This window comes from Chroicocephalus ridibundus, chromosome 8 (assembly GCF_963924245.1).
Source record: "Chroicocephalus ridibundus chromosome 8, bChrRid1.1, whole genome shotgun sequence".
In the NCBI taxonomy this organism is placed as follows: domain Eukaryota; kingdom Metazoa; phylum Chordata; class Aves; order Charadriiformes; family Laridae; genus Chroicocephalus; species Chroicocephalus ridibundus.
This window is the reverse complement of record NC_086291.1, coordinates 86,287-100,563: the sequence shown is the minus strand read 5'-3', so window position 1 is coordinate 100,563 and position 14,277 is coordinate 86,287. Positions and strand designations below refer to the sequence as shown.

Genomic DNA, 14,277 nt, shown 5'->3' with positions numbered 1-14,277 from the left:
ATAGCAGTATAAAAATAAATTGTTAAAAATGTATTAGCTGTGAAACTGGCTTTCAGGTTTTCTGCTTTAATTACTTTTCAAGTTTTGCTCTTTGTATTTTTCTTTATTACTGGAGTCCAACCCTACTTACTACAGAACACAAACACAAAATTTTAATTTAGAAATTAAGTGTGAGTTATGGGATTCTTTTTGTAGCAATTAATCATGAAGACTTGCATGACAATCAGAATCTATATCTGAAAGTGGCTGGTAGTTCTTCTCAAGTGCTGGATGTTAGTCTTGCTCAATATAGGAAAGTAAAAATCGTGGAATCAGCACCACAGAGTTTGACTTCTGCTCTGCAAAAATTACTTTATTTCAAAATGCACCAGTGAAGGTTTCTGCACTAACTTTGCAATGTTCTATATCCTTTTTCTCATTTAGTTCGTCCAGAATTTACGGATACTTTAGCAATCAAGCAGGGATGGCATCCCATTCTTGAAAAGATAGCTATGGAAAAACCTGTGTCTAACAACACGTATCTGACAGAGGGTAACAATTTTGTCATTATTACAGGACCAAATATGAGTGGAAAATCAACATACCTAAAACAGATTGCTCTCTGTCAAATTATGGCACAGATTGGTGAGTAAGAGTGTACCATATTAGTAATCTTCTGCAGCACGTTTATTGTTTTCTAGTTAAAAATATTTATGAAGTTGAACGATTTGGCTTCTAGAATAAGATTCTATCTACATAGTAACAGGTAACTGTTAGTCTGTTTGCTCCTACTATCTCTTGTTTTGCTGACCGAGGCCACTGCAAGGTTTTGGGTCTGCCATTGGAAACTTAGGGGACCCCATCTGTGTATCTGGAAGCTTCTCCAATCTGTCTTTAGGAGAAGCACTGCTGTATTCTTTAATTCTTTGGAGCACCTTAAGCCAATCTATCACCTTATACTACATTGATAGTGACTGTCCTTGAAGTCGGGCTATGTGTGTGTGAATTTGAGCATACCTCACTTATGTAGAGAAACATGCTTGCAGACAAGTAGAATTAATAGATAAATAATCATCTACCTCAAATAAAAGTAGTAAAAATACTACAGGGTTCTATCACTAAAATTAGAAAAGTAAAAAAACTATTTGTAAAGTCTGTGACTCGTCCCTGAACTCAGGAATTCCTCGTGATTTTTACTTAAAGGTATGGCTGGTAGCACAGGAGAAAGACCTTAATAGGCTGACACTAACTCTTACTAGAATTAAAGTATTTAGCAATGGGGAATAGAATGTTTGTGGGTCCAGTCCCCAACAACTGAAAGTTCTTCTGGAATTGCTCTCAAAAACATGAGTCTAATATGAATGAAGGAGGACAGTAAAGCCCATTGGCAGGTTTCCTGCCCTTCTCTATTCAATAAGAGATTTTAGGCTTTTTTTTTGTGTGTGTGTGTATGGTTGGACTCGATGATCTCAAAGGTTCTTTCCAACCATGAAGATTCTATGATTCTATGATAAAACTAATAATCCTCAAAGTCTGATAAAGGCAATACAATCTTGTTTTAAGAATCTTTGGGATTAGTAAATCAATGGCTACAGAAATGTAAATTAATCCTAGTGTTTATTCTTACTTTTTCATCTCTTTAGACTGACACACAGCTTCAGGCATATGATTTCTTAAGGTTTTATTGATAAGCTTCTTTAATTACGGTATTTATATAGTTTTTTTTCTTATAAAGTAGAACATAATCTTATGAAACTTTATAGAATGAGATGCATTCTCTACAGTGCATAAAGACCAAGTGTAACATTTATTTATTTTTTTTTCCCCAAATTGGCATTTGTCACACTGGTATGAGAAAACTCATATTTTACTTGTTTTGTAGGTTCTTATGTCCCAGCAGAGTATTGTTCTTTTCGAATTGCAGAGCAAATTTTTACCAGAATAGGTATGGATGATGATATAGAAACAAATGCATCAACATTCATGAAGGAAATGAAAGAGGTATTAAAAATAGGCCATACAGGGTCCAAGGCCCATTTTTATTCTTAAGCTAATAGAAACTGTGCAGGTATCTTTCTACGGAAAGAGTGTACTTTGAAAAGTAGTCAAAAATTCAGCCTTCATCTGTGACCTTGATGATGAATCCCAGAAAACCAGGTATATCTTAAATAAAAAGATACCCCAATATGAGTAAAAATCAGTGCTCTGTTGGAAGGTAGTTTCAATGTTTTGTTATTTCTTAGACCTTAAATAATTATTTGTAGGAGCCTAAGCCCTCTCAATTCTCGCTACCAAACCGATATGACTTTGAGGGGAAAGTGATATGTTCAATGGAAAAGAGAAGGAGTGCTGAGTATCAGTCTTTGCTTGATTAGAATTGACAGCTGTTTGAAAGCTGTGAAAAGGTATAATTTATGGATCTGACAAGGTTTTTTAAAATTTCTGCAGTAAATTTAATGTGAGTAACACAAAGTATTCCTATTAGCAGCAGTATTCCTATTAGGGTTTTTAAAAAATTAGTTTATACGAATGATAACACATTACATATTTCCCTAGATAACATACATCATGCAAAATGCTAATGACAAATCACTCATCATAATTGACGAACTTGGCAGAGGTACCAGTGCTGAAGAAGGTATTGGCATTTGTTATGCTGCCTGTGAATATCTCTTGAATTTAAAGGTAATTCTCTTTTGAAAAAAATTTAAACCTAATAATTATTTTGCCATGCTGAAAGTAAATATAGTATTTTCTCATAATTTAAGTTCAGTTTTGTAGAGATTTCTTGCCTAAATATGATATTTTTCATAACTGGTGAATTGGAGGAATTACAGTGATAGAGAAAAAATGCTGACATAAACAGCACTTCTGTTCACTGGTTGCTGTGGTTTAACCCCAGCAGGCAGCCAAGGCCCACCCAGCCGCTCGCTCTCTCTCCCCCTGTGGGATGGAGGAGAGAATCAGAAGCGTGAAAGGGCGAAAACGCGTGGGCTGAGATAAAGACAGTTTTGTAGGTAAAGCAAAACAAGGGATTCATTCACCGCCCCCCATCGGAGGCAGGTGCTCAGCCATCCCCAGGAAGGCTGGGCTCCATCACGTGAGATGGTGATTTGGGAAGACAAACGCAGTAACTCTGAATGTCCTTTCTCCTTTTTCTCCGCAGCTTTTATTGCTGCGTCATATGGTGTGGGACATCCCTTTGGTCAGTTGGGGTCAGCTGTGTCCCCTCCCAGCTCTTTGTGTCCCCCCAGCCCATCGCTGGCGGGGTGGGTGAGGAGCAGAAAAGGCCTCGAGGCTGTGCAAGCCCTGCTCAGGGCTAAGGCATCAGTGTGTTATCAACGCTGTTTTAGCACATTCCAAAACATAGCCCCGTACCACCTACTACGAAGAAAATTAACTGTCTCACAGCCAAAACCAGTACACTGGTCACCATCTCTTTCCAACTTGCTCGTAAGCTTGCATTTCTGTCTAGAAAGAAAATAATCCATTCTCTTTAGTTTCACTTAGTACAGCTTTGTTTGCCTGAATGTTAAAGGTGAACCTCTTTACTTGGCTGTTACCTTTCTAAAGTACAGTGGTAGTTCTGCACAACTTATGAATTGGTCACAGAGGTTAGAGGCTTGTTTAGAAAAGTGGAAGATGGTTTCAGATGGGTTGAAAGTTTCACTTCTACTACTAGTTATATGATCAGCCTCAGGTTGTTGTCAGTTTCTTGAAATAAGTGTGTAGGTGTTCAGTTTCTCATCAGAGTTTATTCAGAGTACTTTTGTGGTGTAGTTTGGTTCAAAAAGCTCAGATATTTTCTGTAGCTTCTACTTTTGGCAAAACATTCCTAGAGAATATTAAGGCAACCATTTGACAATCATTCACATTAACCCTAATCAAATTTTGTAAGCATCATGGATTTTCTGTTACTTCTGATATTCTTTTCCTTCTTTTGAGAAAGGAGTGGGAGAATCCCCAGTTGGAATAGATATCCTTGCCAATGGTAGAACTCATCGCTTAAAGATTTTAATTTGCTTCATGTGAGAAATAAGTTCCGGTCCGAATGAAATAGGCTCAGGCAGAATCCTCTGTGAAGTACATTTTTATTCATGTTCTTGCAAGAGCAGGTGACCTAGCAAGTAGGCACACTTTCAGTTCTTGAAACACACCTTTTTATTTCGTAATCCCGGCCGAATTTTTCCCTCCCCCCTGAATTTTTCCCTCCCCCCTGTTTCCCATTGGTTATGTACTCCAGGGTTCACAGTCTGTCAAGGTGCCTAAAATTCTTCCCAGATGTCCTGCCTCTGTTTACTTCTCTTTATGCTACACCTAAAGGGATTATCTGACTAGTTTATTTCTTTCCCTTTTGGTAAAAAAATTGCTCAATGTCATTAGCCCTGGTTAGATGTTTGACTACCCTTCTAGACACTAATCCAGTAGGAATCAGTTTGTCCTTTTGTCTGTGTGACAAGAGATGTTCTACAAGCCTTTGCTGGAGCCTCTTTGTCTTAGTCATTCCCTTATCATGTCACTTCTGGTGGAAACGGCTTTTCTCCTCTGCAAAAGCAATACCTGCCTTTCTTACACTTCAGTAATTTAAAGACAGCTTTTCCATGTTTTGGAGGAAAACCTGGACATCTGTGAGAATACTTGAGTTTTCTTATTGATTGTAATTTATTCCAGGATAATTTCCAAAATAAATTTTCTTTCTTGTTTCCTTATTTAGGCATTTACATTGTTTGCTACGCATTTCCTGGAACTGTGTCATATAGATGCTTTATATCCCAATGTGGAAAATTACCATTTTGAAGTGCAACATGTGAGAAGCAGTGCTGGAAATAAGGAGAAAATTGCTTACACTTACATGCTCTCTAAAGGATATACAGAGGAAAAGAACTATGGTAACGGATTCCACTATGGCTTTAACTTGGCAAAGATTATGTAAGATGCTATTTCAGTTATTAGGCATCTAACAGTATTTTTCTACTGACAGATTTCTGCTGAGTTTGAATCTCTCTCATAGAGTAACAACTGCAGATCTGTAGAATGTTCCAAATACTTGTGAGTTTTAAGTAACCATGTAGTTAGATAGTACTTTGGGGTAGTACAAAGAACTTACATGAAATTTTGTAGTGAAAAAAGCATTTTAGTAATGTCAGTAGCTACTTGATTCACCTCTGATGAGCCGTTCTGAGCAGGCAGTACTTGAATTGCTTTAATCCCTGCTTGTGGAAGCAAGTGAAAGTTCTGGAGCAACTTAAAGCTGTGAGTGCTGAGGTTTGTATTATGTAAAACTCAACTATGTGTCTGCCATAAATACCAATATATCAGTGAAACAGCATCTTGGCCCTTTTTGATTAGCAAAAAGAAATCAAATGTCTTTGAGAAAGGACAGGAATTTTACTGTGTATCAGCCTAAGGCTATTTTTCGAGGTTCCATTAAAGCATCAGTGTTCTCAGTTAAGTGGGATTACTTCTCTTTTGACTTTAGAATAAATCATACTGAAGACTGTACAAATTGATGGATTAAGGGTCAATAAAGAAATGAATGAGTGACGATAAGGCATAACTACATGTTTTAAAGAGTTACAGAAATCCATATGTTTCCAAATACTAGATTCTGAAGTTGGATCCTTGATTCAGTTGATATTAAATCAATAGGAAATTAGTTACACGTGATTTTTGCAAGCTAGCGGTAACTAAAGACTGCAAATTATTCCAGTCAAGCTTCAGTTAACTGGACTTAAAACATTTATTTATCAGAATTTCTGAATAAGTTCCTTTACCTTTGGCAGCACAAGGTCAATTTCAGATGCTACAACACCACTAACTCAGAAAAATCACGTTTAGAGAGTATTCTCAGAGAACAGGAGACCTTTAGTAACTCAGTGCTGGTGTCTTGGCTTTACCTTACTTGAGCAAAGTTACGTTCTAAGAAAGAGTGTAAGGGCTCCTCTTGACCCTTTTTAGTTTTTGACCCTACAGTATTAAAGCACCCGATGAAGCACAGAATTTCCTCAGGACAGCCGGGGCCACAGGCAAAGGAAAAAGTAAAAAAATCATGTTAAAGTGAAAAAAATATTTTGCATCTCTTTCTTACTCTGAGTATCTGGCAGTTTGGCTAGTGGCAACAGAGTATAAGCTGAAACATGATGTCTGGGTTTAATGGAGAGCGCGTTTAGCATGACATCAGTATTTTCCAGCCTGACAAATTACTAAACTAAACAGAGAAAGCCGTTAACATCCCTGTGCCATTTTTTTCCTTTAACCCCTAATGTGCTTCATCCTGCACAGTTAGAGTATACCAGCAGTAACTTCACCTGGAAGTGTATCTTACAGGAAGCGCTACAACAAAGCAGACATTTTATTTTGTAACTCTCAAAAACAGACTTTATTAAAAAAAAAAAAAAAAGACACACAAGGAGAAAATGTATATAAAGACTATTTAAATAAAAATGAAAACGTCACCCTTTAAAAAAATCAGCTAAATTAATTCTGGCAGACATGGTGTGGGAGTGGGAGGTCGGAAAAACAATTACATAATTACATCAAAAATCCTGATTTGTGTTTTATATGTTTAGGATTAAAAGCTGCAGAAGTTTCCTCACTGCCATCAGCCGTAATTCTGGATGCAAAGGAAATCACAAATCATATTGCAAAACAAATTTTGGTATGTAGTAGAAAATTACAATACTGTAATTCACAGTTTTTATAAAACTAAAATTTTGAGATTCTGAAAGGATATAGGGTAAGCACTGTCTGTGGTTTTATGAAAATAGATTTCATTAAAATTTCTGTTCCTGGAACCAGTTACAAAAGATTATACTGAAGATCACTGTTAGGTGAGAACACAAAGCAGTGCTTAGGGTTAAGGAGTATTGCATGTAATGTTAGTGGACAAACCAAGAATCATAAGATCAGAAATGGGCTGGAAAATAGCTAATATTATTATTTTAATAATAGAACATAGCTGATTTCATATTTTAATGCACGTGTATGTTTCTAAGAACAGCACAGGCAGAAGAGCACTCCTGAGATGATGAAACAGAGAGCCGTATACCATTTAGCAATGAGACTGGTTCAGACTGCCAGAAATTCTCGACTGGACCCAGACAGTTTGCGTATATATTTGAAAGGCTTGAAGAAAAAGTATGAAGCCAGTTGTCCTGCACCCAGACAAAACGATGAGCAACAGTAATGTGCAATATCAGCTGTTGCTCTAATTTTTGTGACTGTAAGATGATTCTGTTTTTTTCCATAGCATTAGAAAACATTGCTTTTCACATGTTTTTAAATTCTTAATTCTTAGTCTAAATTATACGTACTACTGAAAGACCATATCCTTCATGGTTATTTTTCCCCAAAACATACCTGAAATACAAGCATTTACTTTGTATGAGGAACACAATTCTTTTTGATAATAAACTATATCCCTTTCATTATTTTGGAGAGAAAAAAGTAGTATAATATTTAGTATTTTCTGTATGATATATCTGGTATTATGGCTCTTACATCTGATACTGAAAATCTTGCCAAACAAAAAGCAGTCTTTGAAACAGATGGTCCGCTTGTCTTGCGTAGGCAAGCTCTGCTTGCACGGTTGAACATGCATCCATAAATCCTGCTGTTCCCTACTCAAGGAGAGTTCTAGCTCACTCAGTCATTATGCTTCATCAGACATAATGTAGGCAGTCCAGGACTGCTTCCCCTCCAGAACCTGGCAGCCAGAGCTTTTTTTTTAACACAGTAACAGCAAATTACTGTTGATCAGTTTTTGTTTAGAAAGTTATTAACAGGAAGTCAATAAAAAGTTGAATATCCTTCTTCCTTATTTTTTTGGAAACTTCATTAAGTGACAGTAGCCACGTATCCCAGCTTGAAGGAATTTATCTTTCCTCGCTCCCTTCTAACCAACTTTGGCCAAGCATTCTTATTTATTTCTTTTTTATATAGATGTATGCATGAGCGTATATATATGATTTATTATGCATGTATCTATAAAACTGGTAATACACAACAGTGCAATATCTAACAGCAAATACATTTTTATATATACCTATATTTCCTACCGTATTTGTTGTCTACCCCAGTGAGGATCATGGCAGAAAAGAGTATTCTGTGTTCAGTTTTCTTACCCAGAGGAACCAGATGGCGGGAAATGGACGTTTCAGACACAGACTCAGAGGGTGCAGGTCTCCCTAGCGGGGTCAGGGCTGCAGCACCGGAGGGGACCGTTCTGGGAGTCCTGCCTGGGGCCGTTTGACCCCGACAGAGCTGTTCCCCTGAGCTGCGCATCTTATTTCAGACCCTTCCGGTTGCTTCCAGTCAGCGCAGCGGTACTCTGTGTGCGTACGGGTGTGTAGTGCACATGCGCGGTATCCGGCCTGCTGTGTGGCTGTACTGCGCATGCGCGCCCCCGTCGCCTACAGTGCTAGGCTCCCATTGGTCTGAACGCCGTGCCACTGTCCCATTGGTCGGATCGCCTAGCTAGGGGTGGGGCGCGGTGAGGATTGACGGCGGCGACGGACCAATGGAGCGGTGCTGCCCAAGGAGGGGGGCGGGCGGCGGGGCGGTGGCGGCCAGTGGACGCCCGTTGTGGCCAGGCCGGGCCGGGGGAAAGCGGAGGGGGCCGGCGGAAAATGGTGTCTGTCTCAAAATCGGAACGGGGCGGTCCGGGCGGAAAGCTGGGCCCGGCGGGCAGGTGCTCAGGCCGGGCCCGCGGAGCCACCCCGAGCACGTCGTGAGGCAGTGGACCACGTCAAGGTGAGCGGGGGACCCCGAGGGGTGATGGGGGGGCGGGAGGGCCCTGAGTGAGGCTGGGGGAACAGGGGGCATGAGCGGGGGCGTTGTCGGGTCGGAGCGGGGTGGCTGGGTCCGTCTCCCCGCGGGGTCCCTTGGGTCTGGGGGGTTTGGGGGTGCGGTTCCGGCGATGGCGGGGAAATAAAGCCCAGCAGGGCGGTAAGAAAGCAGCTTCTGGGCAGTGCCAGGGACGTAGGGCCGGGCCCTCTGCAGTTGCTCAGCTCTTCCCCCAAAGTGCCCGTGGAGCCCTGGGGGTGCTGCGCCCTGGCGCGACTGTGCTCCACCTGCCCCTCAGTGTTGTCCATGGGGGCTGCAGAGGGGGTGAGGAATCACAGAATGGTTCAGGTTGGAAGGAACCTTAAAGATCATCTAGTTCCAACCCCCCAGGGACACCTCACACTAGAATAGGCTGCTCAAAGCCTCATCCAGCCTGGCCTTGAACACCTCCAGGGATGGGGCATTGACAGCTTCCCTGGGCAACTTGTCGCAGTGCCTCACCACCCTTACAGTAAAGAATTTTTTCCTGATATCCAATCTAAATCTACCCTCTCTCAACTTGAGGCTGTTATGCCGTGTCCTATCATAACACTCCCTGATAAAGAGTCCCTCCCCATCCTTCCTGCAGGCCCCCTTTATGTACTGGAAGGCTGCTATAAGGTCTCCTCAGAGCCTTCTCCAGGCTGAACAACCCCAACTCCCTCAGCCTGTCCTCATAGCAGAGGTGCTCCAGCCCTATGATTATCTTCGTGGCCCTCCGCTGGACACGTTCCAACAGGTCCATGTCCTTCTTGTGCTGAGGACTCCAGATCTGGACGCAGTACTCCAGGTGAGGTCTCACCAGAGCAGAGAAGAGGGGCAGAATCACCTCCCATGACCTGCTGGCCACACTTCTTTTAATGCAGCCCAGGATGCGGTTGGCTTTCTGGGCTGCAAGCGCGCATTGCCTGCTCATGTTGAGCTTCTCGTCCACCAGCACCCCCAAGTCCTTCTCCTCAGGGCTGTTCTCAAGCCATTCTTTGCCCAACCTGTATTTGTGCCCGTGATTGCCACGACCCAGGTGCAGGACCTTGCACTTGGCCTGGTTGAACTTCATGAAGTTCCTACAGGCCCACCTCTTAAGCCTGTCAAGGTTGCTCTGGATGGCATCCCTTCCCTCCAGCATGTCGACTGTGCTACACAGCTTGGTGTTGTCGGCGAACTTGCTGAGGGTGCGCTTGATCTCACTGTCCATGTCGTCCCAGTACTGACCCCTGAGGAACGCCACTTGTCACCGGTTTCCATGTGGACATTGAGCCATTGGTTGCAACCCCTTGAGTGTGGCCATCTAGCCAGTTCCTTATCCACTGAGTGGTCCATCCATCAAATCCATGCAGAGAGGGGGAGCCAGTTTGGGGCCTGACACGCAGACCGGGTCTCCTGCTGCCGGGGCTGGTAACCAGGCTCATGTGTCTGGTTTTGGGGCTGAGAAGGAGTTGTGTGGCTTTGGGATCAGGAAGAGGGCTTGAGATGAAATCCATGCCAGGCCCCATCTCTCTGCACGGAGGGTCTGTCCCAGCCCCGCCCCCAAGGGCAGCAGTGGGTTGCGGGTTCCACTGGCTTGTCCCTGTTGGCTGGGTGTGACAAACAGGCTCATTTCTCTGCTCTTCTTTTCACAGGGTCACCTTTTGTGGCACAGAGGAAAATCCTGCACAGCTGATTCCACTTGCTGCTCAGGTAATTGCACACGTGGGGCTGGGGGAGTGGGGAGACACATTTGTGAGTTTAGGGATGCTACAGATAGTCCACGTCAAAGCTGCAAAAAAGGCAAATTTGCTGCCAGTGAAGAAAAGCTGTTGAGGAGTTGCAGTGAACAGAGCGTGCCTCCTGCCTGAGCAGGTCCATTGGTAGTTAGGAATGGTTTCCTTTGGAGTCAAAGCCTGAACTTTCATCTAGGATAAATTAAGAGCTGCCTGTTACCATCATTAGGGTCAAGCGTTTCTCTTCTGTTTGTTCTTACTGGTTCCAGGGGCAAATGGGAAATAGCCTTTTCTTTTCCTACATGTAACTTGATTTTGACTAGCCTGTGGTGTTGGTCTAGTTAACGTTTGAGCCCCTAGATGCCAGTAGAAATGTAATGAATGAAATGTGATGGAAACTGATGTATCGCTTGATTTTTATTCTTTTTTATTATTATTGTTTGACTGTGGATGGCATGTTTTTCTGTGGCTCAATTCATCTTGTTGCGTGGAGCCTTCAGTCTAGGACTTTGAAGCAAAAAAAGTTTGTCGTTCCAGAAAAGGACTGGTCCTTCCTAGGACTGAGGTGCAGACTCGGAGGGTCTCTTAAGTACACGATCCAGATTTCACTGGATGTTGCTGCTGTTGGTCTTCACTTTTGTTAGTGTCCCTGCAGATCCCTCATGGGTGGGAGCTCTGAATCATAGTTTTCTTTTTTTCAGTCTCTAACACATTTTTCCCCCCAAGGAGAGGCTACATTTAAAAGTTAATTAGTTTTCTCCCAAACGTGCCAGTGAATAAAATTGAGTTATGATTATTAAAACCAGAAAAATGACACCACTTTTAGAGATCCCGGGCTATTTCTGAACACGTATTTGTCACGCGCAAATGTTCTCGAGATACGGATCGTGGCTTTGTGCTCTGACAGACGCTGAGACAGGGATGAGCTCCGTCAGACAAAAAAAGATACAAGGCCCTGTTTTTGTTTTCCTTTGTGGGGGTGGGGGGGTGTGTGCTTTCAAAAACAGAGTGCACTGTTGACTGCAGGTGGCAACCTGCAGAGCTCTTCTGCTGCCTGACCTCTCCCTTTCTTTGTCACTCCTCTTTTGTGGCTGCAACTTTCATTTGCATCATTTTAGAAGAGCAATTAAGTGACTTGCCTGTGTAAAAGTGCTGGCGATATCGGGAAGGTAAATGCTTGAACCCGTAGTGACTAACTTGGTGAATGGGAGCACCTGGCTAAACGGGTTTCAGAACACAAAAGGTGAGGTGCAGGGAGTTGTCATTCAACTCAGCTCCACTTTTGCCTCTGCAGACGCTTACTGATCCCTGTCTATTCGGAGATAACCTGGGGGGAGCTGTGGAAATGGCTCAGCCCGGGGTGGTCTCAACACTGCATTACAATAAGAACTGAAACCAGAACTGAAACCCGAATGGTGCCTTTAACAAACAAAATGCCCTGAGTCAAGTCCCAGCAATATTCAGTGAGTGTGAGACCAGACATCACGAAATAAACATTGCTGTCTGAGGGGCCATCAAACTGTTATAGATTGAGGCCCAATAATTGACAGGAACCAGTCCAATTAATCAAATTAGTTTATTAAGCAAGCGGCAGCAAGCAAAACAGCGCTGGGCGGCCGGGGAGTCTTTGCTCCGCCAACGGCGCACCCCCACTTCCCGAAAGTAGCTGATTCTATACTCTTCTGGTTCCCGTATATGTGTCAATCCTGGTATATTCTGTGTCTGAGCGACGTGTTGCTAGGGGGTCGGTCTTGTCCCGCCTCCTGATGGTTGTGAGGCTGAAGGCTCCTCATCTTTATCGGTGTCCTTGGGGAGACTCTTTTCAGCTTATCTCACAACTTAGCTCTTCCCTTTGAAGTGTTAAAACACACCAGATGCCTGTGATTTAGGCCTTGAGGTATCAAAGTGCACCAGATAGCACGCTGGATGCCTGCGATTTAAGTATGTGAAGAGTCGAAACAGTGTAAGTTTTCACCAGCCTTTAAGAAAGCCTGATTTGATTAACAAACATGATTCTATTTATTACAAAACCACCGGAGATAACCATCCCAGATAGTGTAATCCATTCAAGCAGAGTCCCGGAAAAAGGGTATTTAAGTCCAAAGTTTTGGTGAGAAAAACGAGGGAGGGAATCTTCCAAAGATACAGCTGGCCTGTAGGAGATTCTGCCCCACCCTTGTCCAGGACGCTGTGCAAGGTAACTTCCCGGGATTGAGCGGCCTTACCTGAGAGAGAGAGGGTAAGTGATTTAATAACGTATGTATGATGTCTAGCATGCTTTAAGATTTGTGCACTCATTTAAGGTATTCATATCTAGCGCGCTGGTGGTTTGTGTTGTTACTTTTCGGGATCACTTGTTAGGTGGTAATAGTGTATTCTGTGAATTGTTTTGTTCTTTTCCCCTTAAATTGCAATAGTGCATTCTTCCATTGTATCCATAAGAACTTGCAATAGTAGTGTATCGGACCTGTGAGTGAAGTCCAAATAAATTGTTAATTTGAACTTCTCAGTGAAGTCGTCTTCTCTCTGTCACACTTGGCTACAAGTAGAATTTCTGAAGGAAAAATAACAGCAGCAGCAGCAGGAAGCAAATGGCAAGTTCCCCAAAAACTGTGTGTGTCCGGCACATCCAGGTTTAACTGCCAAATGTTGTTTGGCAGTACGTTCCACATGGCTGTTTTTGGTAAACATAAGCTTTCAGGAAATTCAGGGTTGTGTGTGGCAAAAGAAGTGCCTCTGTCTGTGTGTTCTGCTCTGTAAATGTCTGGCGACAGGGCCGTTGTTCCCTGCTCTCAGTATGGCCGCGGTAGTGCTGCGATATTTAGGCCTAACAGACAGGTTTAGAAAGGGAAGGAGAATGCCTGTTTTCTGTAAGGGCTAGCAACGCTGACCCTTTTCTCCATCTTCTGCTTTCCTGTTCACCAGATGAAGCTGTTTTATTTTTCTCCCTTGTGCCCGGTCTCTGAAGCCGCTGTTGATGCGGGTTTGCAATTTGTGTCGCTAGGTTTTTGTGGAGTTCTCGTTGCAGATTGCTTCTGCTGTGGCTGAGTGTCAGGATGTGGTTTTCAGTTCACAGCTTCAGAAACCACATGCTCTGAAATGGGTGCGGGTGAAGCTGACTTTGGGTGTGCAGCCTGCACTCGAGGGGACGCTCAGGGGCTCCTCGTCAAAGCGACCGAGCATGTGCGGGCACCCGCAGGGTTATGCTCTGGTCTGAGCACGTGCCATACTTTTGATGTTGGGAGGTGGAAGTAAGCACGTGCCTGGTAAATCCAAGGGCAGCCAAAAGCTGGGAGAGACCCTGAGCAGGTTTGGTGGCAGTTTGACACGATTCCGGGCCGTCAGGAGAAACGTCCTGGAAAAACCCACTGCTTTGTTCCAAGGCGGCAGTTTAGAAGGACAGGTGGGTTGCCGTACCCTTTAACAAAAATATTCAACTTGGGATGCGTAGGGTGAGGAAACCCTGGCTCTACGTAGGCTCGAGAAAACATATGTAGGCGTCTGTGTCTGTCGCAGCGTGTATCTGCATGTATCTGGGAAAGTGGCTCTAGTGCAACTGAAGCTGCCATCGAGTCAAAAAAAGGCAGATTTGTCTAAAAACCGCAAAGGCTCTAGAGGCCCACATCAACAGCTGTGCCAGAGATGATGCCAAATGCTTTTTCCTCTACTCGGCTGCAGTCTTTGCAAACCTTCAGGAAAGAAGGAAGCTTTAGATTCCTACCCAGCTTTGTGCTAAAGGTTTTTTTCCTCTCTCGGCAGAATGTCAACTGCCAGC

At 43.2% G+C, this 14,277-nt stretch overlaps 1 protein-coding gene across 1 annotated transcript in view; it reads left to right on the top strand.

Annotated features, from left to right (window-relative positions):
• MSH4 (mutS homolog 4) overlaps window positions 1-8,297 on the top strand; it is a 33,621-nt gene extending 25,324 nt beyond the window's left edge. The window contains exons 15-20 of the mRNA XM_063345126.1: window positions 424-624; window positions 1,862-1,980; window positions 2,536-2,664; window positions 4,694-4,868; window positions 6,549-6,637; window positions 6,980-8,297. Of these exons, the coding sequence (XP_063201196.1) occupies window positions 424-624; window positions 1,862-1,980; window positions 2,536-2,664; window positions 4,694-4,868; window positions 6,549-6,637; window positions 6,980-7,165 (899 nt within the window). The 3' untranslated portion in view covers window positions 7,166-8,297. The remainder of the gene's footprint in view (window positions 1-423; window positions 625-1,861; window positions 1,981-2,535; window positions 2,665-4,693; window positions 4,869-6,548; window positions 6,638-6,979) is intronic.
• The last annotated feature ends 5,980 nt before the right edge of the window (window positions 8,298-14,277 follow it).